The following is a 27,305-nucleotide window of genomic DNA, read 5'->3' on the forward strand; positions in this document are numbered from 1 at the left end:
AGAACTGTTAAGGTTGGAAATAACATTTGAGATCAAGTCCGATCCTTAACCCAACACTCCCAAGTCCACCACTAAACCGTGTCCCCAACTGCCACACCCACACATTTTTTTAATGCCTCCAGGGATGATGATTTCACCACTTCCCTGGACAGCCTATCACAATTCCTTACCATTCTTTTGGTGAATAAATTTTTTCTAATACTCAATCTAAATCTCCCTTGGCACAGCTTCAGGCCATTTCATCTTGTACTGTCACTTGTCACCTGTCACTTGTCAAATGGTGCTGCTTTCCAGTGCAGTGCTTGCTGCTCCTGATGTCTTTGGAACCACAGAGCTGAGCATTTGCCCTTGGCTTGACATCAGGATAGGAAAAGGCAAAGGCACTTGGGTGACAGTGTGGTCAGTGCCAGCTCCTGCCTGTCCTTCCTTGCTCTCAACCTGGAGTCTGGTAGGATGGACCTTTCCATCAGGCTTTAATGGGATGCTCATGGGAGCAACAGTGAGATGGAGCAAACAAATCATTAATTTGATGTTCAGAGGAGCTGGTCAGAGCCGTGTGCTACACTGGAGATCCCACACAGCCCTTGCTCTGCTGCCTTGGCACTGGTTGGAGCTGTGGAGCCAGGCTGTGCTTTGCTTTTAGCAAACAACAGATATAGAGCAGGTTTTGGACATAATCACTTCTTACCCCCAAGAGCTGTGCTTTAGGCTTTAATAAACTGAGTCTGAGAAGGAAAACCTGGCTAAAATGCTCTGCTGAGGTTGCACACGCCATTGTGGTGCAGTGATTGCTCCTACCAGGTGTCCCAAGGGTGTTGGTTGTGTTACCTCTCCTGCCTGATGTGCCAAATGCCAGTGCTGATGTCCACCCCTGTGCCTGTTGTGGGCCAGCAGAACAGGTCACCCCTTGCTGAGGGTGGGCTGGACTGTTTTGAAATCCAGGGTGCAGGCAGGTTTGGATGTTACCCTGTTGTGTAACTTCCCCACAGTTAATTTTCCCTCTCTTTCCTCCCCCCACAGCTGGAGGGTGACAAGCTGGCGCTGCCTGTGAGCCCCAGCCCGGTGAGCCCAGCACCCACACCCAGCCCCAAGCCCCCCGAGGCGGCCGTGCTCACCGTGGAGCCCTCCCCTTCGGAGAAGAAATGCTTCTTTGTCGACGAGGCCGAGCCTCTCCTGCGCTGCGACTCCACCTCCAGCGGCTCCTCCGCGCTCAGCCGGACAGGCTCTTTTATTACCAAAGGTACCTAAAGCAACCCGGGGCAGAGTGGGAGGACAGAACGTGTCCCCATGTGGTCAGCACACGTGGTAGAGCTGCCCCAACACATGATATAATTAAAGTAAATAACGGGGAAAACTGACTTTCCAGGATACGCTTATCACATCCTTGTTCCTGACCAGAATATCCTGTTAATAAAGATGATAGAGATTTCAGACAGAAAAACGTCTTTAAAGGCTTTTAACTCTTTCTGTTCTGCCAGGGAAGTTGTAGCATCCCTGGGTGTTTGAGGGGCGTTTCTTCTGACTTTTGGCTCTTGCACTGGCCTGTGTATTTCTGCATGAGGTGAAACCAGAGAATGTTATTTCCAGACTGATTTTTGTTTCAGGTTTTTTTAAGTTTTTTTCACTCTTCGTCCTCTTTGCTGCAGACATAAAGTACCATTACTCACCTCCCTTTATGTTAGAGCCTTTAATTTCCTCTATTTAATTTGCTGCATTTAATCTTCTTTTAACTTCTGATGAAGGTGAAATGCTGAGCTCAGTCAATCTACCAAATTTATACTTGGGTGTGAAAATAAAGCTTACCCAATGAAAACAACTTGAAAGAGCAGAATTCAGCTTTTTTGGCTCCTCTCCTGCCCCTCACTTTTCCAAACTGGCCATTCAGCATTTACAAATGCTGTGTTTGTTCTTGGAGGATCCTGGCTGAGGTGCCTCAGCTGCATTGCCTTCTCCATCTTCTCTCCTGCCCATCACTTGTCACCCTCCACCATTTCTCACAGTTCCCCCTGTGTCACATCCCTCTCCAGAGGTGGCACTAGGGGCTGGACTGAGGCGAACAAGCCCTGGTTAGCAGAGGTTTCTTGAGGAGTGTCGTGACCAATCCCCTTTCCTCCTACAGAAAAGAAGGACACCGTCCTGCGCCAGGTGCGCCTGGACCCGTGCGACCTGCAGCCCATCTTTGACGACATGCTGCACATCCTCAACCCCGAGGAGCTCCACGTGATCGAGGAGATCCCGCAGGCTGAAGACAAGCTGGACAGGCTATTTGAGATCGCTGGAGTCAAGAGCCAGGAAGCCAGCCAGACCCTCCTGGACTCTGTCTATAGCCACCTTCCCGATTTACTGTAGGCACCGGGTCACCGCACGCTCTCCGAATATCTGCTAGAGCTAGCTTGGCACTCGTTAAGATGACCAACAATACGCAGGCGGGATTTGTTGTAGAATATACGGCCAGTATTTCCATTGAGGTGTCCTTGGTTTTTGGAAGGGGTGCAGTTGGCCAGCGTTGCACCCCTCCACCGTAACTATTGCTCAGTCCAAGTCTTTGCACCCTCTGCCCCCTCCCCAAGCCTCTCTTCTCCTTGTTCTCATTCCAATCAGATCAGCTGATGCACTTTAAAAACAAAGGCAAACAAAACAAAAGCATCCAAAACCGCAGTTAATGAACTAAAAGACCACAAATCTGGTGTAATCTAACACATCAAATTGGGGATTGCTCTGTAACCCCCTTCCTCTGTCAAAGCTGTCGCTCGGAGTGACTGTCTCCCACCACCTCCCTTCGCCTCGGGGCAGTAAATGGCAAAAACACACAAAAATCCCACCCCAGTTGTTGCTGGTTACTGTCTCTTAACGCAGCTAAGCTTCCCACCCGAGCTGACTTTTTATTTTCTTTTTGATGTACTCTTGTTTGGCTCATATCCATTGCTGAGATTTTACTAGCACGGTTATTTATTGTATGGTTTTCACCCGGACAACGCATCGCGCTCCTAACACGCTACAGCACAAGTGCTTAAACCACAAGGAGAAGGGTCAAGCCCCACCAACCCTGGAGGCAGTGGAAAGATCCTTTGCCTCCAGTCGAATGTAAGGAGTTATCCTGCCTTGCCACGTGTGGGAATGGTGGGGCCCCAAAGGGAGCCGGTGCTGGACGTGGGGAGGTGAAGGCTGCCGGTGGTGCCGCTCTCCTCGTGCTGTAAGACTTAAACCAAGCTATGCTTTTACACTCGTGTCTCTTGTTTTTTATACAGACGTGGCCGATAAGTTCTACAAAGACCTTATGTGGTCTCAATAGTCTCTTCAAATCACACTTCACTTTTTATTAAACGAGGTTGGGGGAGGGGGGTGTGGGGGACAAAAAGCTGCATCATAAGAAGTCTGTCTGATTATATTTGCAATTATTATGCTCCCGTAACGAACAGTCTGTACTACGCTCAATTCAAAGAAATAATGGCATGAGGGTGGCATGAGCTGCCCCGTGGGAAGGGGTGGGAGTGGGGGAAGAGGGGAATGAATTGAAAAATTGCCTTCCAGTGTACTAATTTATTAATAAATACTAGGTGTTTGTTACTTGACACAATTCTGCGTTAACCTCCTTAACAGCTGCCTCTGCTCGGGGACACCTGGGTTGGGGCAGGGGCTTGCTTGGGGTGCCCATGGTGATGAGGGGGATGTTGGAGTTTGGGAGTCGTGAGGAGGTAGCTTTGAGGCCAAAACGTGATTTCTTTCTATTGGCAGTACTGCCTTGAGTCCTCATGGTCACTGCTAGAGTTCCCTGCAGGTCCCCACCCTGTGCTGGGGTGGGGGACCTGTGCTAATCCCCACAGTAGTGACAGATCAGATGGCTGATGGGGCTTCCAGGGTTGGGTTTTGCAAGCTCTCAGCGGCTTTGTGGCATTTTGGGGAGGCTGAAGTATTAATTTTCCAGGAAGCAGCTGCTGTGCTGAGTCACTCCTGAGTGAAGGTCTTGCAGTCGCAGCATTTCTGTCGCTGTTACATTACCCATGTCCTTAAAGTCTACACTTCCAAATAACTCATCCCTTGTTATTCTGTCTACAAATTGAATCCTTAATGGGACAAATGCTTCTGGTTTATAAGACTGACATTTTGTTTACTTGGCTCCAGAGTGATTTCTGCTACCGAGGGTGCTGTGTTTTCCTTCTGGCTGACACCAGAAATTGCTGGTGCAGGACTATACATAGATACACAATTAAAACTTTTCAACAATGCACAGATGAAATACAGTGTCAAATAGCAAGAGTCTTTATTGGGAGCTCTGGGGTGGAGTTTTCCCTTGGTGGCAATAAAACATTTTGCTCTTAGTGCCTGAAATTCTGAGGTAGAACCCAGCATCAGCCTATTGGCAAGAGGTGTTGGGACCAGTGGTGATTGATCCACCTGGGCCAGAATTGGTAAGGGGAGGGAAGGTATGCAGTTCTGGGCTCAATCAATAGTTGGTTTAAATTATCCTTAGCAGGTTCTTGGAGCATGTCCAGCTGGGAAGTTAAAAATTGTCTTTTTCTGGTGGTCCAAGTTCTCCCAGAGAAAGCTGTGGGTTGTAAGCACAACAGCCATCATGCCACCCTCCCAGGGGACCACCAACCCCACCCTGCAGTTGCAGTTCCTGTCCTGACAGCCACTCACATTTTCTGGTGGGCTTTGAAAATAAAGCAAAAAGAAAAACAGTCCCAGGAAGAGGATTTAGCCAACTGAAGAGACACCATAAAGCAGGCATGTTGTGGAGGTGCCTTGGCCTGGAGCTGCTGAAGAAGCATAAGGAAGCTGTTTGGTCCCTGGGTTGTTGGGATACATTTAATTAATCTTGATGGAAGGTCATGGAACAGCCAAGACTTGGGCAATCCTTGGCTCTGTCTGTGCTGTGCACACTTCCAGCATGGTTCCTTTCTTTGATTACACCTGGACATTCACCTTTTCCCTCGCTCTGTCATTTCAGATTTCCAACTTTTTGTTGTATGCATATGTATACGTTTGTACAATATTTATATTGTGTACAATATATTCACCTATACATCATATATTTAGATATACTACATCAATATTTTAATGTACTGTGCTATTTCTATATTTACATATTTTCCTATATTTTTACTCTGTATTTTTATAAGTGTATAGTATATAAATATTTTCTGTCTCCGGGGGTGTGTAGCGAAAAATAGCTGAGAGCAGCTGAGCCCCACGTACAGGCAGGGTATTTCCTGGCAGCGTGGGTGGTGTGAGGAGCCACAAGCCCCGTGCCCCCACCCTTCCTCTGAGCCAGCTCGCTAAAGCCTTAAGAAAATAAATCAGGCAGGTGGGATCAATGGGTTCATGACCTGGAGGCATAACTCCATGGGAGCAGAAATTGTCCTTGTTCTCATCTTTGTCTTACTTGAGGCATCGTGGGCAATGCACAAACCGTGATGTGCAGCTCAAATGGGTGAAGTCTTTGCCTAAAAAGGTAAAAGTGTGAATATAAAGATCTTTATAAATATATGTAATTTGCATAAAAGTGCATTTACACAAAATCTGCATTGAAAATGTGCTTGAGAGTGCATTGTAGGTGAGAGGTGGGGTTTGCCCCTTGCCTGGCCTTGCTCAATCATGGTATTTGAGGGGTGGGATTTGGGTACTGGGGTGGCAGTCCTGGGTGGTAGAGCCTGTGAAATCAGAGGGCACAAGGAAGCATGATGAGGGCACAGCCTCCTCTGCCTGCTGTGGGCATCTTGCTTCAGATCAGAGACTGAAATTTCTGGTGTGGATTGCACAAAACATTTGCTGCCCCAGCCCTGCTCGTTGGGGCTGGGCTATGAGGTGTGGACATTGCATTTACTCTTAGGGTGACAATGTTTGCTGGGACAAAGCCCTCCAGAGATGCCTCCAGCATGGCCTGGCATCCTCAGGATGGGCTGCCTCTGCTGATCCAGGGTCTTCTAATTCCTCCAGTGCACATAAGCATTGGGATTGTATTTTTTAATTCTCCTTTCTTTCTTTTTTTTTTTTTTTTTTCTCCCCATGAATTGCAGGTGCTCTCTGCAGAAGAACAAGGCATCTTGTGCACTTTCCTCCTACCTTAGCCAAATTGGAGTCTATCCTAATGGGGAATTAATTGCAGCTCTCTGGGTGTGGTTGCTTACATCCCGGTTGGAAAAGCACCCCGAGGTCTTCTGGGATGTCATTCACCCCTCTGGCTCCTTGTATATCAGCCAGTTCTCTGTGGATTGCAGCAGTATGTGTGTAGGAGGGATAGTCTGTGCAGCTTTTGTGTGAACAAGTTGTGGGGAGAGCAGAGGAGATGCTGGGGGTGTCCTGTGTGCTCAGCGTGGGATGTGGGGATATTGTGGGATGTGGGGGATATTTGGGGGTCTGTTCCCATCACTGGGGCCACAGGGCCAAGCTGTGCAGTGTGTGGGAGGGAGGCAGGTTGGTACAGGTATAGCTTACCCCAAAATCCTCCCCTGGCATTGTTTGGCTACAAGCTTTGCACCACAAAATGTTTGCAGCTGTTTTTTTCTCCTCTCGGACTTTGCCCCTGTGAGTGCCTCAAGAGGGAAGTTTCCAGGGCAACTGGTAGGAAATGGGAAGATGGAGGAGAAATAAGAAGAACTATAATTTGTGTACTCATTAAGTATACAAATGATGGCAACCCCTGAGGTGTTTATCACACCATTTAGGATGCGGCTGCTGCTTCTCTGTGTGAGCATCCATGAGCTTTATAGGTTCTTTTGGGATACTCTAATTTAATTTTCCTTACTTTCCGGGGTGGAGGGAGCTGGGTGGATAATGGAGGACCTGCCTCTTGTGGAAGCTGTGGATGTTTCTGGCAGCTCACAGTTGTTGCACCGTGCCCCAAGCCCTTGGAGCCAATGCACATTTGAGTCTCTGCTCCTGCTCCTTATTTTCTGCTCCAATCCCCTCAGGGGAACCCCTTGGCTGCTGCACCAGCTTCACCTGTCTGCTCTCTGCCTTCTGTGGATGAGACTAACTTTGCCTGAATTTAATTTGAAGGGAATAATCTATAAGCATGCTGGTCTCAAAATACATTTCTGGGCACAGGAGCTTTTGCCAGGACCTGTCAGGCTCAGTGGGAAACCAGGACTGGGGCAGGACATTAATCTGCCTGACTTTGTTTCTGGCAGCTCTGATCCTTCCAGGCTAATACTTGGCAAGAATGATATTAACTAAACCATTGATCTTCCAGGGTCCTTCAATAGCTGATGAATGCTTTTTGTGGCTTCTTCTCTTACTGATAATTTATTTTAAGAATAACAAGCTGTCTTAGCACTGTCTCTGGTGAGCAGAGTGCCAGGTGCCTTTCTACTGAGTGTTACTGTCGTTTTGCAAGTGGGGAAACTTGAAGGACAGAGATCAAACTCCCCATAAGCAAACTAATCAGAAAAAAATTCAGGGTTAAATTCAGAGAAAAGTCTTGCCCCAACAGCTCCTGTACCAGCCTGACTCAAGGAGATTTGGGGTGTAATGAGCCCCAGAAAATGGGAAGGACAGAGGCAATGTTACCAAACCATGCTTTCCATTAATTAATTTGCCCTTTAAATGAGATTTTTGAACTAGGGATAAATCTATGGCCATGCTGGCTCCCTGGTTAGATCTCTGCCTTCCTCTTGCCTCATCTCAGCAAGTGCAGCTGGGAGGAAGGTCCCGCCCCAGAGCTGAGACAACAAGCCTGTCCTCTATCTTAGTCCCTGTCCCTCCCAGAGGAAACCACTCACTCCTTTTCCCCAGCCTGTCCTGCCTCCCCAGAGCAGGGATGCTCCTTCTCTCTGCCCCATGCAAGGGACATGGCAGTGATGTTCCACTGATGGAAGAAAGACAAAACTGGGGCATGGAGCAATTTGGCTTTGTAAAGCAAAACAGCATGGGGGCAGGGAATTCACCTGAAAATCACAGCTGTCCCTAAGTGATGAAAATCCAATTTTTTCCTCCTTTTGTGTTTTTTCTCCTTTTCTTCCTTTCCCAAGGACCTTCCCCTGCACCTGGCCAACATTTCTGTGGCAGGAGGATGGTGGAGCAGGGATTGGCACTGATGGGAAGAGGTTGCACTGATGCTCTGCCAACTCTCAGAACAGGTGGCACCTCCAAATTGCCCTGTCGGCAGGGAGCACCCACTTGCCCTCTGCTTCCTGGATGGATCCTGCAAGAAAGCCAGCAGCCTGTGAGTTGTCCTGAGCTAAAATCAGGCTTGGGAACCACCCAAAAATTCAACAGTCTGGACAGTAAAGATGAATTAACCCACCTACATTAGTCACACCCCCTAAGGAGGTGCAAGGATGGGACATCAACCCTTTCCCCTACCCCTGCTGTTGCCATCTTATAAAATTTCCTTTTTAAAAAATGCCATTTAAACTTGAAAATGGCCTTTCTTTTCCTTTTTTTCCCTTTTTTTTTTTTCTCTTCTCTCACCTCTCCTTTCTTCTGCTTGAATGCATGGGAAGTTTCTTATAATTAAATGTATCTGTGGACTTATAATCCTGTTTTGCTCAAGTGTCAATATGGTCCTTTAGCTAAACTAAATATTTTCTCTGCCTGATATTTATCCTCCCCTGGCTGCCCCTTGGCTCCTTTCCTGGAGGTATTTGAAGACTGTGATCCCATTCCTTGACTTTCATTTTTAATTTTTCTGGGCTCAGGTCAGGTTTTCTCAGGGTTTTGTGTCGTGCCTGAGCATTTAAGAAATTCCCATTTTGCTGCTGTGAACCTCAGTCCTCCTTGGTCCATCCAATGCATGAGGAGGGCCACATGCCATCAGCACATGTCACTGATAAAAGCTGAAATAACATCCACATCTGCACTAGCCTTGGAACTTGCAGAATCAGAATCACAGAATGGGTTGGGTTGGAAGGGACATTAAAGCTCATCTCATTTCATCCCAATCCCCCTGCCATGGGCAGGGACACCTTTCCCTACACCAGGTTGCTGCAAGCCCCATCCAGCCTGGCCTTGCACAATTCCAGGTATGGGGCAGCCACAGCTTCTCTGGACAACTTGTGCCAGGGCCCCACCACCCTCACAGTGAAGAATTTCTTCTTAATAATGAATCTAAATTTTTCCTCTTTTAGTTTAAAACCATCCCCCTTTGTCCAATCATCATCTGCCCCTGTAAAAGCTCACTCTCTCTCTTTATTATAAACCCCCTTTAAATACAAAAGGTCACAGTAAGGTTTCCCTGGAGCCTTCTCTTCTCCAGGCTGAGAAGGCCCTGATTGTCCTCACACTGGTGGCATTTGCAGCCAGGCTCTGGTGATGCTGAGTTTGTGAGCTTTGCCCTTTTGAAATCAGGAGCCTTCCTCACTGTGGGCTTGCTTTCACTGCACCTCCATCAACTGCCTTGTCTGGACTAACCCAGCCTTCCCCTCCTCTAACTTTCTGTGATTGGGATAAATAATTTATGTAACAGGTTGAATCAGGATTTGTTGCCTGGTATAAAGTGCATAGGTTTCTGTAAAATATCCCTTGGTCTTGCTGTCAGCCTAGAAATAGGGACATTAATATAATAAACATGTAATAGCCCTGGCTCTTCTCCCTCCTACAGTGACACAAATTGGGGGTGACACAAATTGGGGGTGACACTTGCTCAGCAAATGCAGCTACTCAGTCATGCCATGAGCGTGAGAGATGAAGAGCCAAAGAGTTGAATCAGTGAGATTTTCTGGATCTGGCAGGGAAATAAAAGCTGATCTGACAAGAACAAAATTCTGCAGGTCCCTGGCAGATGCAACCTTTGAACCCATGAGTGTGGGCATGTGCTGTGATAGAAGCTTAGAGTGTCCCTAAGACACCCGAACAATTCCATGCTGGCATTAAAAATGCTGTTTTGATGGCAAAATTAAAAGTAACTTGGGTTTTGTGCATCTTGTACTGAAAGAGCCTCAAGTCATTATTTATATTTCCCACTCTCTTTGTCTTCCTCTGCTTTCCCCTGCTCTGTGTCCTACAGCTGCGTCCCTGAAGGATCAGGGATCCTCAGAGTGGAAGGATGAGGGGTGGGAAGGGCTGGAGGGGGCTGTTTTTCTGCATCCACCCCCAAGGTGATGCACTCCTGTACATGATCCCCATGAGTGAATGATGCCAGCAGTGCTTTGCTGCCATGGATGGCCATGTGGGCCTTGGACTGAGCCTGGCACCCCAACCCATGGGTGTTCTGTCCCATTCCAGACCCTTCTGAAGGAACCAAACTAGGATGGCATGCCTGATTTTAAATGAATAGATGTTTATCAGTGGAAGGGGCAGTGATACAGCACCTGGTGTGCATCCTAAAAGAGCTCTCCATTTCTGGCACACTTGCCCCAGCACACAAAACCACGGAGGACTCGACCCTCCAGTTTGGGGTTTGAGTGTTTTAAGATGTAAAAACATCTTCCCTAAGGCAGCAAACCCTCCTTTTGGGGTTAGCACCTCTAACAGTGCCCCAGAGCTGCCCAGGGAGGTCGTGGCATCTCCTTCTCTGGAGACATTCCAAACCCATCTGGATGCCTTCCTGTGTCACCTGCTCCAGGTGACCCTGCCCTGGCAGGGGGATTGGACTGGGTGATCCCCAGAGGCCCCTGACAATTCTGTGATTCTGTATTCAGTGCTGCCCTGGGGTTGTGTCCCCAGGCCAGGTCCCATCTCCCTTCTCAAGTGTCACCCCCTGGGGTCTCCATACAAAACCCACAGGACTGTGTTTCAAACCCTGGGAGCATTTCCCAATCAGACTAATTGGTTAGTTGCCATAAAAAATCCACCACTGCCATTACATGGCAAACCTGCACTCAGAGGGGGTGGACAGACCCAGGGACACTCCATGACAGGCAAGTAAACTGAAATAACCCCTCGTTTGTCTGGAGTCCCAGCAGCTCCTGGAAAATGAGCTGCACGTTCATCACTGCGGCATCAGCACCTGCAGATGCAGCACTGTTAATTATAGAGCTGTGGCTCAAGCAAGCACAGCACAATTAACATCTTTTAGGTGAGGCAGGAGAGCTGCTGGGCTCTCCCAGGCTTCCTCCAGGCTGGAGGTGACAGCAGGATGCCATCAAGAGCTGCCCACCACTGTGGTGGTCCCGTGGTCAGTGCATGGATTTACACCCTGCTGCTCCAAGGGTGATGTTTGGGCTCACAGTGCAGCCTTTAATGCTGGAGCAATAAATTGCAGGTGGTTTTCAGGGGAAAGCCAGATGCTCCCCACTGGCAGCTCCAGCAGGAGGGAGGGAAGGGGTGACAGTGTGACATTAAGGTTTGCAGCACCCATCTTCTGTGTCATTAATTCACTTTTTTTCCTGAGGCCCAGATAAACAGTAGAAGGTGTTATTTCCAGCACTGAAATGCTGGCATCTTACATCTCCCATCTCTAAATGTGCAGCCATTTCCTTTCCAGAGGAGACTTTTTCTGAAAATAGAGAGAAATGTGTATTTTGACCAGAGTAAGCAATTATTTTCCTGCACTTCTTGGTTTTTGGAGCATCTGGCAAGCTGATGTTACCACATTAAAGGTGCTCTACAGGCTCTCCATCCTCAGGCTCCAGAAAACTTGCATGGCCAGCGACACTAAAGCACCTGAAAATTCTCATTCAAGGCTGGGGACAGTCCCTGTGTCCCAACACATGCCTAACACTGCCATGTGCCCAACACAATCCAAACATTGCCAGCCTGGGCAGCTGGAGTCTGTGAAGATTAAGTGGTCCTTTTTAGACGGCCTGTTGTCATAAAACAAAGGGAAATGTTTTAAAACTAAAAGAGGGTAGATTTAGACCACCCCTTTTTACAATGAGGGTGGTTAAACACTGGAATAGGTTGACCGGAGAGGGGGTGGATGCCCCATCCCTGGAAAACATTCAAGGCCTTATTGGGTGGGACTTTGAGCAACCTGGTCTTGTTGAAGATCCTGCTCAGGGGGTTGGACTAGATGTCCTTTAAAGGTCCCTTCCATTCCAAACCATTCTATGGCTTTACGATGTCTGAAAGGGCTGAGTGGGGCTTGCAGGATGTCCTTGTGGGATATAGGTGCTCAAGTTCCACCCCAAGGACCTGCACCCACTGTCAGCTGGGGTGATGGTGTGGGGGAGTCCCATCAGGCCCCACATGGGACACGTGAAGTTTAGAGGACATACATCTCCATTGCTGCAGTCAGCAGATTCCCCAGCATCCTCCAGCTTCAGACCTGGGTCCCCACGGGGTTTTGGTGGGCATTTCAAAGGAGCTCAATGCCCAGCACATCACCACATCACCCCATCCCTTCCCACTGCTTCCCAGTGGCTCTTGGCAGTGATGGAGCTGGTTAATGGGTTCTACTGGAGAGTTTGATATTTAACTCACTTCTGCAAGTCAGGCAGAGGCTGGAAAGGTGACTCAACAAGGTCTCACCCCGGTTCAGCCAGGAAAATCACATCCTGTTCTTTTAGCTGGAAAAACACTTGGCCACAAATACATCATGTTGTACATAGAGGCATCTGCTCCTCACCCAGGCTGGTGTCACCTCCCCTGACCCCTACGACGAAAGGGCAAAAACTGTCACCAGCCCATGGGCTCAGTTATTGATGCACACAACTGCCTAGGCTGCTGCACTTTCAAAGAGTGGCCCTCATGGGGCTCAGAACTTCAAAACAACTTGCCCTGTGCCTGGGATTGGGCTCACTCCATCTCACCCCAGTGACAGGTTTGGGTTTGTGCCTGTCCACGTGTGTTATTGCACATCCCCACCACAACTGCTTTAATGAATCCGAGGAAATGAGCACAGAACCATCGAGCTGTACTGATTTTATGTCACTGGCAGGTTTTGCACTCAGCTTGGGAGCCAGTAGATAAAATACAGCTCATTTTGTTGATGCCAGTGAGCTTTAAAACTCACGACAAATTAATTGCGTCTGTATTTTTTGATCGTTGAAGGCAGTTTCGTGAAGCATTTGTTAAAGATGCCACTTAAGGAGGGAATTTCCTAACTGCACAAGTTAATAACTTTAAAACTGCTACTCAGGCTCTCTGCAAACAGGGCTTTGTGCTGCAAATCTCTTTGAGACTCATAATTCAATCCTATTTAAAAGCAAATTTTCTTAGATTTAGAGCAATGAATATTTAAATGCTACCAGTTGAACAATTTTCAATTTTGAGATCATTTCAAAGCCAGGGGAGTTCACAGCATTCGGCTACTCCACCACACTGCAGCGTCTGAATTGATCCCAACCGTAGCTGACTCTTAAGCAGCTTAAACAGCTATAAAGGGTTAGAGTAGTTTAAAGGGTTAGGGTAGTTTAAGCAGAATATCGTGTTTTCAGGGCTTTGGTTAAAGAAATGAGAGTTCACAGGCTGTCAAGCTGAGCAGCTCCAGAAGAAAGACGTGACAAGCTTTGCTAGAAAAGCTCTCCAAAGCACTCAGCATGTTCTGTGCCTTCAAACCTTGTCTGGTGGTTTTTTTTTTTTTTTTTTTTTTTTTTTTTTTTTTTTTTTGTGGTTTTTTTTTTTGTGGTTTTTTTTTTGGGGGGGGGGTTTGATTTTTTTGTGTGTGTTTTTTGTTTGTTTGTTTGTTTTTGTTTTTGTTTTTGTTTTGAGAAAAAATAAAGAAGAAAAAGGAAATGAAAGGAACATGTTGAACACTGACATAAAATGCAGAACATAGGCAAAATGTTTGGGAAATGCAATGAAGGTGGGTTTGCACTGACAACAGCCTTGTTTTGCTCCCTGTGTTTGACACTTCTTCAGTAGAAACCACTTCAAAACACAGTAATGCTCTGAAAAGTGGCAATGAGAAAAAACACATGAGCTTTGCTGTGCTCATGTTTAGCCCCTCCAATGTCAGATAAATGCAAATTTAAAACTGAAAGATGAAGTTTTTAACAACTCTGTCTTGAGCGCAAGCCAGATCTGCACAATCTTTTGGCCAGGGTGATTATCTCACATGGGAAAGCAGACAAGGGGAGAAGGAGGGTTGTTTGGGGCTTTTTTTGTAAAAGATATTTATGCCACTCCTAGCCATAGAAATGGCCTCTGTGTCCAATTTAATTTATTCCTTTTGACTAAAAGCCATGCATATGTCAGTATAGTTGCTCCATCTGTGCTGTTAATGCTGGACTGTGCAAAAAACGGTTCAGGTTTTGTTGGATAAAAGAGACAGCTGAGGCAGAGGGATGACGCCTTAGCTTGGCATATCACGGATGGATGAACATGGGGAATCTGTTTCCAGGTGTTTCTCTAACTGCACTGGCATCAGAACAGCATCTGTTGCTGGCATGAGCCCCCCCACACCTGTGCCACAAAAGCAAGGTGAGAAACAGTGCAGCTGAGGTGAGCTGCAAGGGCTCTGCCAGGGCTGTCTCTGCTGCAGCTGCTTTACATCAGCCTGAGGGTTACAGGAATGGGACAGGGCTGATGTACCAGGCTGCACCACGTCCCAGCCTCCCATGGTCTTGTCCCTGATTCCAGAAGCAGATTTCTGGGAAATGCATAATCACTGCTGATGTCATTTCCTCTGCAAACCCTCCTGTCTCTGACTGTTTGTGACGTGGGGAGACCCTGCAGCTCCTGGGCTCTCTGGGTGCTGGGTGACCCTCTGTGGGTTTCTCTCCTGTGACCACACAGGGTTCTCTGGAGAAAGCAGGACAAGCCTTTGCCATCCAAAGCTTCTGTGTCAGACCTTGTACCAAACAGTGGCTGATTTGTCTGTTTTGAGCCTGGAACCCCAGCTGATGCCCTTATCCATCTATTTATTTATTTTTATTTGTCATTGGCTGAAGCACTGAACAGCCTGTCCTCTCCCAGTTCCATAAGCCTCACCACATTTCCACCCACCTCTTTTTGAGGATAAGAAGTCCTGACCTGCTCATATTTGATCTTCCCTGCATCCCTTCTTTGAACTTCTGCCCTTCTGCCCAGGGTGAGCTGTGATGATGGATGAGCAGAGCCACTTCCACATCAGATTATATTGCTGCAGGAGAAACTGCCAGCCCTGACCAAATATCCCCTTTGAGGGTATTGCCAGGGTTTTCATCAGGGATGGGATATTTAGCATCACCACGGTAGGATCCAGACAACCACTCAACTGGAAAAATAACTCAGGTGCTGTGTAATGAGATCTGACAGAAATGTAGCAGTACATGATTTAATTACTCAGCCTGTTTCAGTGATGGTGCCAGGATGGATGCAGTGGTGCTGGTCCCTGCTGCTGACAGCAACATCCTCCCAGAGCCCAGCAGCATGCCTGGGGCAAGCCTGTGGCTTGTGACCTCCTATCTCACCAGAAATATACTCCAGAATTGAATTATACTATTTAGAGTGAGTTTATTAGTGGTATAGCTGATGTGTGTGTGTATATATATACACTGAATTATTCCTTACACTGAAGGCCCCAGCAATCCCATTTCTTCAGTCTCTTCCTCAGCACCATTTCCCTTCTTCTCACTCCCAAACTGCTCCTGTCTCATTCCACCTTATCTCCATACTTTCCTACAACACTTTTTTTTCAATAATAACATCACTGTCCAAGACTATGATATTCTCACCAGTTCCTATTTTTCCCAATTTCTCTGTAGACGTAACACAAAAGATCTGGGTTGTTTTTGGGCTTTTTTCAGAGCAAGTACTCAGCACTTCCAGGAACTGGGTGTCTTCAACAAGCAGCAATGTGTGTGTTGTTTTAAAAGCATCCCACCCTTGCTTTAACTAACTTTTAATATGTCCCAGAACTGGGTGTTCTGGGACATATTTCTCCATGGCTGTGGGCTCTGGGTTAAGGTTAGAGCAGCAGGATGTGCTGATCTGGCAGGATTTTGTATCTTCTCTGAAGCTGGCAAGTGGCAGAGCCCCTTTTCCCCTACAGCACTGTGCAAGGATATTCGGAAATAAATAACTTCTGCATCACCAGCACCAGGATTTTCCTGCATCGCCCGGGGTTTCTGGCTTGTGAGGCACTTTCTGGGACAAGCCACCGAAAAACTTCCCTCAGGACGGAAGGCACCAGCCGCTTTCATCATCCCTAAAGCTTTCCAGGAAACCCCGAGTCAGAAATTCATCTTCCCCTTCCCGCACCCGATTCCACCGCCCTGGCCCAGCAGCGGTCAGGTTTGGGAGCCGGGGATGTCTCACAGAAATTAGTCGGAAAATGAATAATTTCTTCTTTTTTTTTTTTTTTTTTTTTTTTTTTTTTTTTTTTTTTTTTTTTTTGGGGGGGAGGGGGACGGGAATTCTTTATGACGGGTCTTTCTGCTGCGGTTTCACAAGCAGATCATCTTCCCCCTGGCTGGAGCCATTCCCAGCGTCTCTCGGAAGGGTTTTCGCCCTCTGGAGGCTGACATTAGCAAATCGAATGCCAAATTTAAAGAGAAAAAAGGCTCAAACCTTACGTTTGCAGAAATGCAGTCCCCATGAGAAAAAATATTCAAAGAGCTGGTGAGCTCAAAGTGCTTGAACTGAAAGGCTGGGCACAGACTCATGGCAGTAACAGAACCACAGAATGGTTTGGTTGGAAGGGACCATAAAGGTCAACCCATTCCAACCCCCCTGCCATGGGCAGGGACACCTTCCACTATCCCAGGCTGCTCCAAGCTCCATCTAACCTGGCCTTGGACACTTCCAGGGATGGGGCATCCACAGCTTCTCTGGACACACTGTGCCAGGGCCTTGCCACCCTCACAGGGAAGAATTTCTTTCTAAAAATCAGTCTAAATTTCTCCTCTTTTATTTTAAAACCATCTCTCCTTGCCCTATCACTATCTGCCTTTATAAAAAGTCACTTTCCCTCTTGTCCATAAGCCTTCTTTAGGCACTGGAAGGGACAAAAAAGGTGACACTGAAAACATAAGCTCAGGCTTGTTTTGCACTAGGCTTGGTTTAGCCATATTTACTTACCTGTGTCACTCTATTTCCCTATGTATTTCTGCCATGACTTCATCCCAGTTCCCTGAAGACTGTGATAGCCTCCTCGTGTTCCTATGGATCTTTCTTCTCAGCCTCTTTCTGTTCTCTGTCAAGCTGCACAGAGCTCAGCCTCATGAGTCCCAGGAGAACAGAGAGGGATGTGCAGGAGGCACAATGCCAGGAACAGGCCTGATGGAAGCTGCTGTCCAGGCATGGGTGATGTGACTCAGTGAGCTGGAGACAGAGACACAGAACATCCCCTCCCAACCCTGTTCCCATGCAGGACACCCTGTATTTTGTGTTTGCCCTTTTCCAGCCAGCCCAGGTCCCTGCACATCTGGCAAAAAAACCAGCTGGAAGCCAGATGTGTGAACAATAACTAGCACCTAGCTCCTACCAGAGACAGGAATTCCCATGGTGCTGGCACATGAGAGCCTTTGTAGGAATGATGCTGCTAAGCATGTTTTTGGACAGGATCTTTTTGTCTAGAGCATTATTGGAGGATAAACTTTTTAGCTGTGTGCATTGGAATAGTACACAGGGTGATGGTTTTAAACTGAAGAAGGATTGATTTAAATTACATAGAAGTGCTTTACAATTATTATGGTGGAACACTGGCACAGGGACCCAAAGAAGTTCTGGATGCCCCATCCCTGGAGGTGTTTAAGGCCAGGTTAGACAGGGCTCTGGGAAAGCTGATTTAGTTGAAGATGACTCTGTTCATTGCAGGACCTTGGACAAAATGACCTTTAAATGTCCCTTTCAACCTTCCAAACTAAACCATTCTATAATTCTATAACACAAAGCACATAACAGATGTGAGGGGTACCAAGGATTATCAGATTTACACAGCCTCAGAACCCTTTGCCCTTTGCTCCTGACACCTTCTGTCCATTCACCTGTAAGAAGGAAATGCCCACCCATGATCTGTACATATCAATAGCTCAGAAAGTTCCCATATTCCACCAATATGTCACAGTTCTACACCACCACCCATGGCTGGGAGAGAAGGGGTGCAACACCATGGAGCAGGACCCTCTTACCCTGCTCATCCTAATTCCCAATCTCAAAAAGGTGCCCACCTCTACCTCAGCAACATTCAACATTTCTGCATGGGGTCAGCTCCATCCCACAAGGCTGCTGAAGGGAAAGGCAGATGTGTTTTCCAAAGGGAAAATCAAAGACTGTGGGAAAACAAGGTCCAGATAGGAGGGGGATCATGAGGAAAACCTGGATGGGATTTTCCACATTGATCCTTGATCCAGAGAAGTCACAAAGGTTTATCCAATGCCAACATTCCAGTCCCACAGACCAGGGCTGGGTTGGCAATTAACTTCTCCATGGGACTAATTTGACTTCCCATTTCCGAGATGGTTGAGGTTCTGCACTGCTGCCAGTACAAGGTCCACAGGTCACTCAGCCACCCACAGGCTGCTCTGGGCCAAGAGCTCATCACTGTCCAGGGCCACACCAGCCACCACAGCTCCCTGGGGCCAGCACCAGCAAGCCTGTGCAGGGCTTGGCTCAACAGGCTTTGATTTTTCTCAGTCCCTCAACCTGAACCCAAACAGCCAAGAGTTCAGCACTCTGGGTCTTCCTACAGGACTTAAGGAGATGTTCTTCAGTGTCCAAGAGAGTCTTCCCATGCTTGGATAGGTCTGAACTTGGGATAAAGCATTCCACAAGGCTAACTAAAAGAAAAAAAAAATCACTTGCAGCTCCCTCTGTCTCAATAAAAAAGCAAGACCATATCCTACTGTGCATTATTGGGGTTGCTCTGTCCTGATTCCCATCTTAGGGGATTTGAGGGCAATTTTGGTAGGTTGGCTCCCTGGGTGTGGCACTGGTTGTGGGAGTGAGCTGAGAGAAGATTTCCCCCTATTTTCAAGGCTATTATATTGTGTCAAGGCTATTGTATTGTGTATGAACCAAGTTAGATTTTAGCAAAAGAGAAGGACATGTCACTCCACAGCTATGGGACAAAGCTGGGACAGGAGACACTTGTCACAAACCCCCCTGCAGTTCTGGGTACCACAGACAGCAACAAGAGCAGGACATCAATTTGTTGCACTACCTGTGCAGCCCAGCACCTCCTCATGCCAGAAACAACATGCCCAGGTCCTGCAGGCAGGAAATTGCTTAATAATTTAAAACTGTGCTCTAGAACAGAGGTAAACACACTTTAGTGGAGGTGCATTGCAGTGCTGGTGTACATCTGGTGTGTGCCGAGGTTGCCATATCAAGCAGAATCCAGCAGGGCACTGTCACAGCATGTGGTGAGAGGGGACAGTCACAGGGGTGTGATCACTGCTGCAGATTTGGGGTCAGCATTGCCAGTGCTTTGCAGGGAGCCCAGGAAGGCGCCAGTGATGTTTTGTATTCTGTCTGCAGGGCTGGGATTTGTACAGCTGAGCAAGTTTTAATGTGATGTTTTCTGAGGCAAGAGACGTGGAAGCCTAAGCTGCTGCTATTACAAAACTCCAGTCCAAGCAGTGGCACATTTTAAATAAGCAATAAAGATGCAAGAGCAAGTCAGTACCAAATAGCAATTCTACTGTAAAATCACAGAGCCATGACCAGGCACAACCTGATTTTTTATGCACGTTAAAGTAATTGGAAATCTGCCTTGTGCTTGTTCTTCATCTTATTAAAGGACTTGCTGCTATAAGGACATACAGGGTCATTTCCAACGTTTTTAGTGCTCTGCACAATTTCTTGGCTGGGGTTCACATTGTTCCAGTAAACAGTTACCTGGTTGTTTACTGGAAAAGCCGGGATTCCAGGCCTTCTTTGGAAGATGATTTAATCATCTTACACAGCATTTTGCACTTGGATAAGCAGGTCAGCAGCCAAGGCTCAAGCCAGCAACAGGGTCTGCTGTGGCCTTATCTCCTGCCTCAAGCAGCACTGGTGTGCAGGAGCAAGGCACCTAAGGAGTGCACACACATGGCTGGGTCTCTACAGCTCTAGCATGTTTCCTCATGCCTGATGTGCACATGCCATATTAGCAAAATGTGAACATTTGACTCAGCCTGGCCTGCACTGAACATGAGTTGGAGGCCCAGCAAGTAAACAAACCCATAAGTCATCCCCCAGCCAGGCTGCCAAGAGGCTCTTCAATACCCAGGCAGAATTCAATGGGTGCCACTCTGCCAGACGCTGCAACCTGCCGCTAATGGGGAAAAATCATCGCCGTCGAGCTCTCCTTTGGTTCATCTCAGCACACGCAGACAGCTGATCCTGCAGGCTAATTCCCAGCTGGCCCAGCCACAGGAGAAGGAAAGGGAAGCTCACTTCAGACACAGCAGCACAACCCTGCCTTGCTCAGCCCGTGGTGACTCACGAGGCAGAATTGCACCACCTCAGCGTGACATCTGTGGGTCACACCAGACTCAGACATGCCACGTGATGTCCAGCACATTTCAGGAAGCAGCTGTGCCTCCACTTAGCCCCAGAAAGTGACTTTTGTCACAGTCATGCTGAGCACTGTGTAGTGCCTGGTCAGGTTGTCACTCACTGGGTAGTCATGTGTGTATCCATGAATGATAACTGTGATCAAACAAGTGGAAAGTTCTCAGATGTAAAATTCTCTTCCTGTGGAGGAAGAAGAGGAATCAGGCCTATGTGAGAAATTAAATCCAAAACCAGAAGGACAAAAAAAATGTTTTTCCCCATTTTACAGCTTTCCCAATGTGTCCACTGTGAAAGCTGAGTGAAGATTCCTGCCTTACTGAGATCATGGAATTATAGAATGGCTTGAGTTGGAAGGGACCTTAAAGATCATCTAGTTCCACCCCACCTGCCATCAGCCCTTGGCTGGGAGCTGCAAAAGTCAATACAATTGGGTAAATGTGATTTTTTGTGAATATTTTACCCACACTTGCCAACCTGCAGAGTCTCTGTACATCACACGTGTGCTGTTTGCCTGTCCCATAAGTGGGGCACATGTGGCACTTCCCACTACTTGACAAAGAACAGGAACAGAAGGAAAATGGCACTCCAAGGCTGTGCCAAGGGGGTGCCATCACCCATAGAAAGGGTGATGGTGAAGGAAAGAGAAATAAGAAAGAAGCTATGAAAGACAGGAGCAATAAAAGAGAATCTCTGTAGAAAGCTACAGCAGAGCTCAACAAGATGATGGCACACGTCCCTCTGGGTTCATTAACCACTAATAGGATTTATGAGAAGGATTTGTCACACTCTCAGGAGTATTTAGGAGAATAAAAAAATAATCTGGAAAAAATCTTACACCTAATAAACATCTATCCTTTCTAATGAACACTAAATGCTTGTTAAGAGTGATGGAAATAAAAAGCCAAGTGGGAGATGAGCAGGCTCCAGTTTGACATGAAGCCCCTGAGGTGTGTGAGGACCTGGAGTCTCTGGCTCACACAGGTATTTAGGGTTGTGCAAGGTATCCTGAGCATCTGTCCTGGGCCCCAGACACCACTTGGTGGCTACTGATGCCCCACAAGTGAAACCTGGAGCTCAAATCTCTGTCTTTGATGCCCATGAGCACCTCAATAATTCTTGAGAGCTTCAGTAAAACAAAGCAACAGAGTTTCCATGAGCTTTTTTTATGGGTGCTCTAAATCCTGGACCAGGCTCAAGGCAAGAAAGATCACATCCAGTTGCAGGGAATGCCACAGCAAGAATGGACTCAAATCCTGCACTGTCTAAAACAGCTGCTGGGGACCCAGGAGTGCTCAGTCCTGCTTGGGTAGTGAAACATCAGGCAAGAACCTACCTGAAATAAGCTGTGCCACCAAAGCCAACACTGGGGACACTGGGGTGGTTGCTGTTTCACTCTGGTTCCCTCACAGAGCGAAGCTCCTCAAGGTTTTCTTCATCTCTTCTGAGCTTTAGGAGTCCTAAATACAAATAATTAAGTAATGCCCGAGGCATTTTCAATGTCCTGAGCAAAACCGCTCAGAAAATGCCCCCTTTGAACACGAGGTGGCAGGCTGGCCCCAAGATGAGGAGCAGCCTCGGCAGCTAAAATGGCCAAAAATGGTCCTTTGTCACCACAGAAAGTTGGTGACACGGAAGATCAGCTCCTTCTTGTCACCTCTCAGAGAAGAGAGAAAGGGCACAAGGTTCCTGTGGGTCTTGGAGTGACTTAGAGGGAGGAGTATGAGGTGAATGACCACATACTGTGAAAAGATCTTGCCTAAAACCATCCCCAGCTTGGGAGGAAGATGACTGAGGGAAGGGTGTCCACTGTGTGGTCATGGAGATGGTGGGATGCTGCCTGGAAATTAGGGATTGGCAGCACCCTCAGCTTGCCCACTTTAATGGTTTGGCTCCCAAGGCTTGGGGTCAGACTGGAGATGGCACAGCCAAGAGCTGATCCCATTATTTGGACCTGCCTCACACATAGGAGTGATCATTAGCACAAGAGGAAACAGCTTCAGGTTATGCCAAGGGAGATTTGGATTGAGTATCAGGAAAAAAATTCTGCAAGGAAAGGGTGGTCAAGCATTGGAGCAGGCTGCACAGGGAAGTGATGGAATCAGCATCTCTGGAGATGTTCAAAAGGCATAAAGATGTAATACTTAGGGACATGGTTTAGTGGTGGTCTTGGCAATGTTGGGTTAGTGGTTGGACTTAGTGACTTTAGTGGTCTTTTTCAACCTCAATGATTCCATGGATTTGTCTGGTGACCACTGGGCAGTTTCTAAGTCTGATTACCTTGACCCTGACTCTGCTCCTGCCCTGCAAACTGACTTTGCAGCTTGACCTTGGACCTGCCTCGTCTCTTCAACTTGCCTGAGGACTTGGACTCTTGACTGGACCTGGGCACTGTCTTCAAACCTGCACCAAACCTGCACCAGCCATTTTGGCAGGGGAGAAATGAGGGTGTTCCCCACCAGGCACTGGTGCAGGAGTGCAGCACCCACATGGAACACACAGAGCTCCCAGAGGAGCAGAAGCTTCCCATGGCTCGTGGGGCTCCTTGTCCTGCAGTTTATTCACAGGGCAATTTAGATTAAATTGCAAGGAGTGGAGGCACGGTGGGACTGTGGAAAGAGCAGTCTAATCCAGCAAGTCTCACACCCACTGTAGCTGCTGGCAGTAGGAGACCAGAGTGCTGCATTCAACACTGGTATTGGCACCTGAACACAGCACGAATGGCTTGAGGCTCCTCCTCCCTCTTGCCAGCTGAGAGCATCCCCAGGTCACCAAGTCAATTTGCATAGAGCTCCGTGTGAGGTCGTTAGGAGATGCCAGGCACATGAGTGAAACATCATGAAAGCTTCACCGGAGGGAACAATCCAAGGAAATCCCAGTGCTCGAGCTCCAGTTTGCCTCAACAGAGGGGAATTCAATTAAGGGCTGATTTGATTTGTGTAGCTCAGAGTAAAGCCAGCTGACCGGGTGTTGGACATATTTTTGGCTCTACATCAGCCATAAATACCAAGAATTGCTTTAAGCAGGCTGGAACAAACATACTGGAGCAAGCCCATGCCTGGCTGCCAGCTGCAGAGCCAGGGTGAGCAGCAGAGGCAGAACTGCCCCTTGCTGATGGAGGACTGACGTGTGACTGCTTGCAGGGGTTGTCTTCCCCACACACCCCTCTGTGGGAGGAGACTCTGGAGATTTTGGCTGTGCTGGGTCTGTCCTTCCCTTCACTGCAGCTTGTGCCCTCCAGCCCCTGCACTCCTCAGAGACCTGTGCAGCTCATCACACTAGAAACCCACCTTCCCTCTTCCAGAGCTTTTGATCTCACATTGCCTCCCTGGGGACACTGAGATAAGGACAGCCACCAGTTAAGATCAAGCTTTGCAGAAGTGATTAGATATCCTGTGTAACTCATTGTCTTCCTGTTAACATTTTCCTTTTCTTCCTTTGAAAACCCACTGTTTGTTAAATCAACTGATTCATCCTTTGCCAGAGCACCAGTGCCCAGTTTGGTTTCTTTTTCCCAGATTTCTGGCTGGGATGACTCAAGATGGGTGGTTTCCTAGTGATCCACCCCATCTGAGCCCTCCTCTGGTGGGTACCCATTAAATCCTATTAACCACTGGCTGCCCTGAAGCCTGAGCAACTCGCCCTCCCTGTGTGAATGCATAGGGAATTTTAGCTCTGGCATGCCAAGGGCTGCTGTGCTCATAAAATTAATGAGAACTTTGCTCCCTGAAAACAAGAGCCCCTGCACAGCTGTGCTGCTGCATAAACACAAATCAGCTCACAAGACTCCCATGGGCACCTTGTCTGTCCCCAGGGTCCCTCTGTGCCTGAAGGTGCTCGTGGACTTGCAGCACCAGGAAAACTCCAGTTCCTGCTCACATTGAGAATAGAAGAGCTGCATGCAGCTTCCCAGGAGCAGGATGAGACCTGAAGGCACATCCAGAGCTGCTGCTTGCTCACTGCAGATAGCACAGGGCACAGGGAGCAGCCCTGGGAATCAGGGAGCAAACATCACTCAGAGGCTGGCACAAATGAGAGTTCATTAATTTTCTCAAAACTTCCCATATGCACAGGGAGTTAGAGGGTCCTTCTTGAAGGAAAACTCATTTGTGGCACAAAGTAGTCCCTTGGGTTGACAGCATGGAGTGCTTTCTCATTTGTTCAGGGAGCAAAATGGAATTGCACAGCTCCCAAAGGGAGGAATGAACTGATTTAATAGGATTTGCCCTTCACATCTAAAGAAAGTCATTGGAGCTGTGCCTGAGGTCCCATGAGAAGTATCTATGCAAACATCTTGCTTGTCTGAATAAAACAAGGACTTCTTGGTAGCACTGGGCAAAATTCCTCTCTAAGCATAATATTTAAATGGGAGGATACAAATTTTCTGCTGAAACCACTCAGACAGGAAAATACATGTGGGTGAGCTCACTAGACTTTATTTCCTCTCCTCTGTGTGACACAAGAGGGTTGAATGGAGCTGATCATCTCCTCACACTCTTAACTATATCCATTTCTTGTCCTTAACCATGTCCCTTTCTGGTCCTTGACCAGGATGTCTCGACTGGTTCCTCCATCTGTCACTTTGCTTCATCCTGCCACAGTGGCTACAAAAACCAGCTTAGAAAACATCCATGAGGTTTCCTGCCAGCTCCATGGGCTGAATCCACTGCTTTAGAAGGGCATCCTCTGGGTGCCAAGGAGGGAGAGGACAAAGGGAGCAAGAACAGCCAGGCTCACTGACAGCAGTGATGCCCTGCTAGGGCAGCTTGACTGGAGCATCCCATGCAGTCCTGATGGGGCTTCTGCCAGCTAAAAGATCAGCTTAAAACTGGGACAGGGATCCAGGAAGGACTGAGCAATGATTGTGCTGTTGGAAAGAGCTGTGGCACTCAAGGACTTTGAATATTTTTGTTAACTTACTGCTCCCAATGTCTTAGTTCTTTCAGTTAGAAAGGATGGCTGGAGTTGTCTGGCAAATTTTGAGCCTGGTACAAAAACCTCAGGATTTCAGCAGCAGTTCTAACATGAAAGTAGTCAGACAGGCTCTTGTTAGAAAACTACAGCTAATCCTATTATTTTCAATTGGCAAAGACTGCACTTTAGTATTAAGTAAATATTCCATTCTTGGAAACATTTCCCTTTAAAACAAGCAGTCTGGATGAAAGGTTTCCCTGACTTTCCCTACCCAAAAAAAAAAAAAAAAAAAAAAAAAAAAAAAAAAAAAAAAAAAGCCAAGATTTATTTTCTTGCTCAGCCAGCAATGCTGCTGGACACCCATACCTCAGGTTTTCCTTCCTGCTGCTATCCTGTCTGCTTATCAGAGAGTGTCACCTGTTTACTCAAGACAAGAAAAACAGACTTTGCCCATCTGAAGCCTCTCAGAGACATCCTACAAGCATCCTTTGTGGCTGAAACCAGGCAACCTGAAACCAACAGGAGCAGGCAGCTCAAGCTGGTCAGATTTGCCATATTTTGAGCTGCATTGATGTGGATTTCAAAGGAGAACTGAAGTGAAAGCTGGGCTGTGCTCCACCTGGAGCAGCTGATCAACTTCAGAGCAGAAGGAGGAAGCAAAAGCTGCTCTTCCCATCAAGGTCAGGGGGGGACTGTTGCCTGTCCCACGTGACTGATTTTTGGCCGTGGGAGTGGATGTTGTGGCCATGTGTGCACAGACTGGTGCTGCCCAGATGAATAATCATTGGCTGGCAGTGCTGTGTGGTCCTTGGCAGGACTAAAGCCCAGCAGCAACAAGGGGCTCTGCTCTGAGCCTGAGTGTGCTGAGCTGGATGCTGTGGAGAGGATCTGGAGAGAGCAGGGAATGCACCACATCCCCCCAACCATGTCCCCCTTATCCACATCTCCTTCACCTGCTGCCACCAGCACAGCCTCACCCCTGTGAGACCCTTCTGAGGGGTGTCAGGGGACAGAATGTATCCTCTGCATTCCTGGCTGGGGTTAGGACAGGGACAGCGCTTTCAAGTGCAGACCAGTCCCAATAAATTTATCTTGCCAGCTTCCCTTTCGTAACAGGAAGGATAGTGGGCAAACAATAAATGCAGGAAATATGTGACTGACCCAGACAAAGGTAGAAGGTTTGCTCTGGATCAGCCTTGTATGCAGATGGGAACAAGGAGAAAAGCCAGTGCTGGGAGCTTGTGGGTCTCCTTCGTGGATGTTTTTTAGCTGAGAAATGTTAGTTTGTCACAAATGAAGTGTTGTGGAAATGTGCCTGACTGCACAAATCTATGGATGGAACACTGACAGCATTACACGTGCTGAAAACCAGCTGGAAAAGATGAGATAAATCATCCACACCCCTGAATAAGGCTCTGCTTTAATCTCAGTATCATTTATCAGATAATTAAAGGGGGGTTTATTTCAAAATATTTTCCTTATATTTCCTTCTCTTAGAGACCCTATTAGAAATCCTCATTTAAGGTCCCAGAGCAAGATATGTGTTTTGTAGTATGTGATAAATTTCAGCTGGAGGCAAAATCCAGCTTTCAGCCACCTCTAATCTCAGCTATCTTCAGTCTCTATTTCCCAGTCCTTTGGAGAGATTGGACACTCCAAAAATTAGTCTGAGAGAGAGTCTGTGAGGGATCAGCCCTTCTGTGAGGATCAGCATGTTCAGGGATGTGGGACTGAGGAGGAAGAGGCCCAGAGGAGGAGCTCCACCTGCCAGTCCACAGGTGTAATAGTCCTCTCCATTCACCCTTGTCAACAAAAGATTTCTTCTTGTGCCAATTAAGTTATGTTGATAGAAAAGTGGAGTGAGAGAAAATTCAAGCTAAATATTTCTGTCCTTTCTGTTCAACTGGGACTAGTAAGGTCAAACCCATGCTCAATGTCAGCTGAGTTTGAGAATGCCCTCTGTAAGCAAAGATTGGGGTTTATTTTCATATACACAGTCCACTGTTGATATTTTTAATCCATTTGTGTGCTAACCATTCAGAAAGAACCACCTTTGTGTTGCACTAAGAAAAGGGCCAGGTGTGTTGGTTAATAAACACAGAGACCTTTTAAATCCCTAAATAGCATTTTTGGGATGCATTAAC

The 27,305-nt window shown here is 47.4% G+C and overlaps 1 protein-coding gene and 1 long non-coding RNA gene across 3 annotated transcripts in view; both read left to right on the plus strand.

Annotated features, from left to right (window-relative positions):
• Positions 1-4,250, plus strand: part of TNFRSF21 (TNF receptor superfamily member 21) — a 35,844-nt gene extending 31,594 nt beyond the window's left edge. For both annotated transcript variants that reach the window (XM_083858063.1, XM_083858064.1), the window contains exons 6-7: positions 1,021-1,240; positions 2,120-4,250. In XM_083858063.1, the coding sequence (XP_083714189.1) occupies positions 1,021-1,240; positions 2,120-2,349 (450 nt within the window). In that variant the 3' untranslated portion in view covers positions 2,350-4,250. The remainder of the gene's footprint in view (positions 1-1,020; positions 1,241-2,119) is intronic.
• LOC310906932 overlaps positions 1-27,305 on the plus strand; it is a 226,187-nt gene that overhangs the window by 190,094 nt on the left and 8,788 nt on the right. The gene's annotated exons all lie outside the window — the stretch shown is intronic.

The sequence above is a fragment of the Zosterops lateralis genome (assembly GCF_965231275.1).
Source record: "Zosterops lateralis genome assembly, chromosome: 3".
Taxonomy (NCBI): domain Eukaryota; kingdom Metazoa; phylum Chordata; class Aves; order Passeriformes; family Zosteropidae; genus Zosterops; species Zosterops lateralis.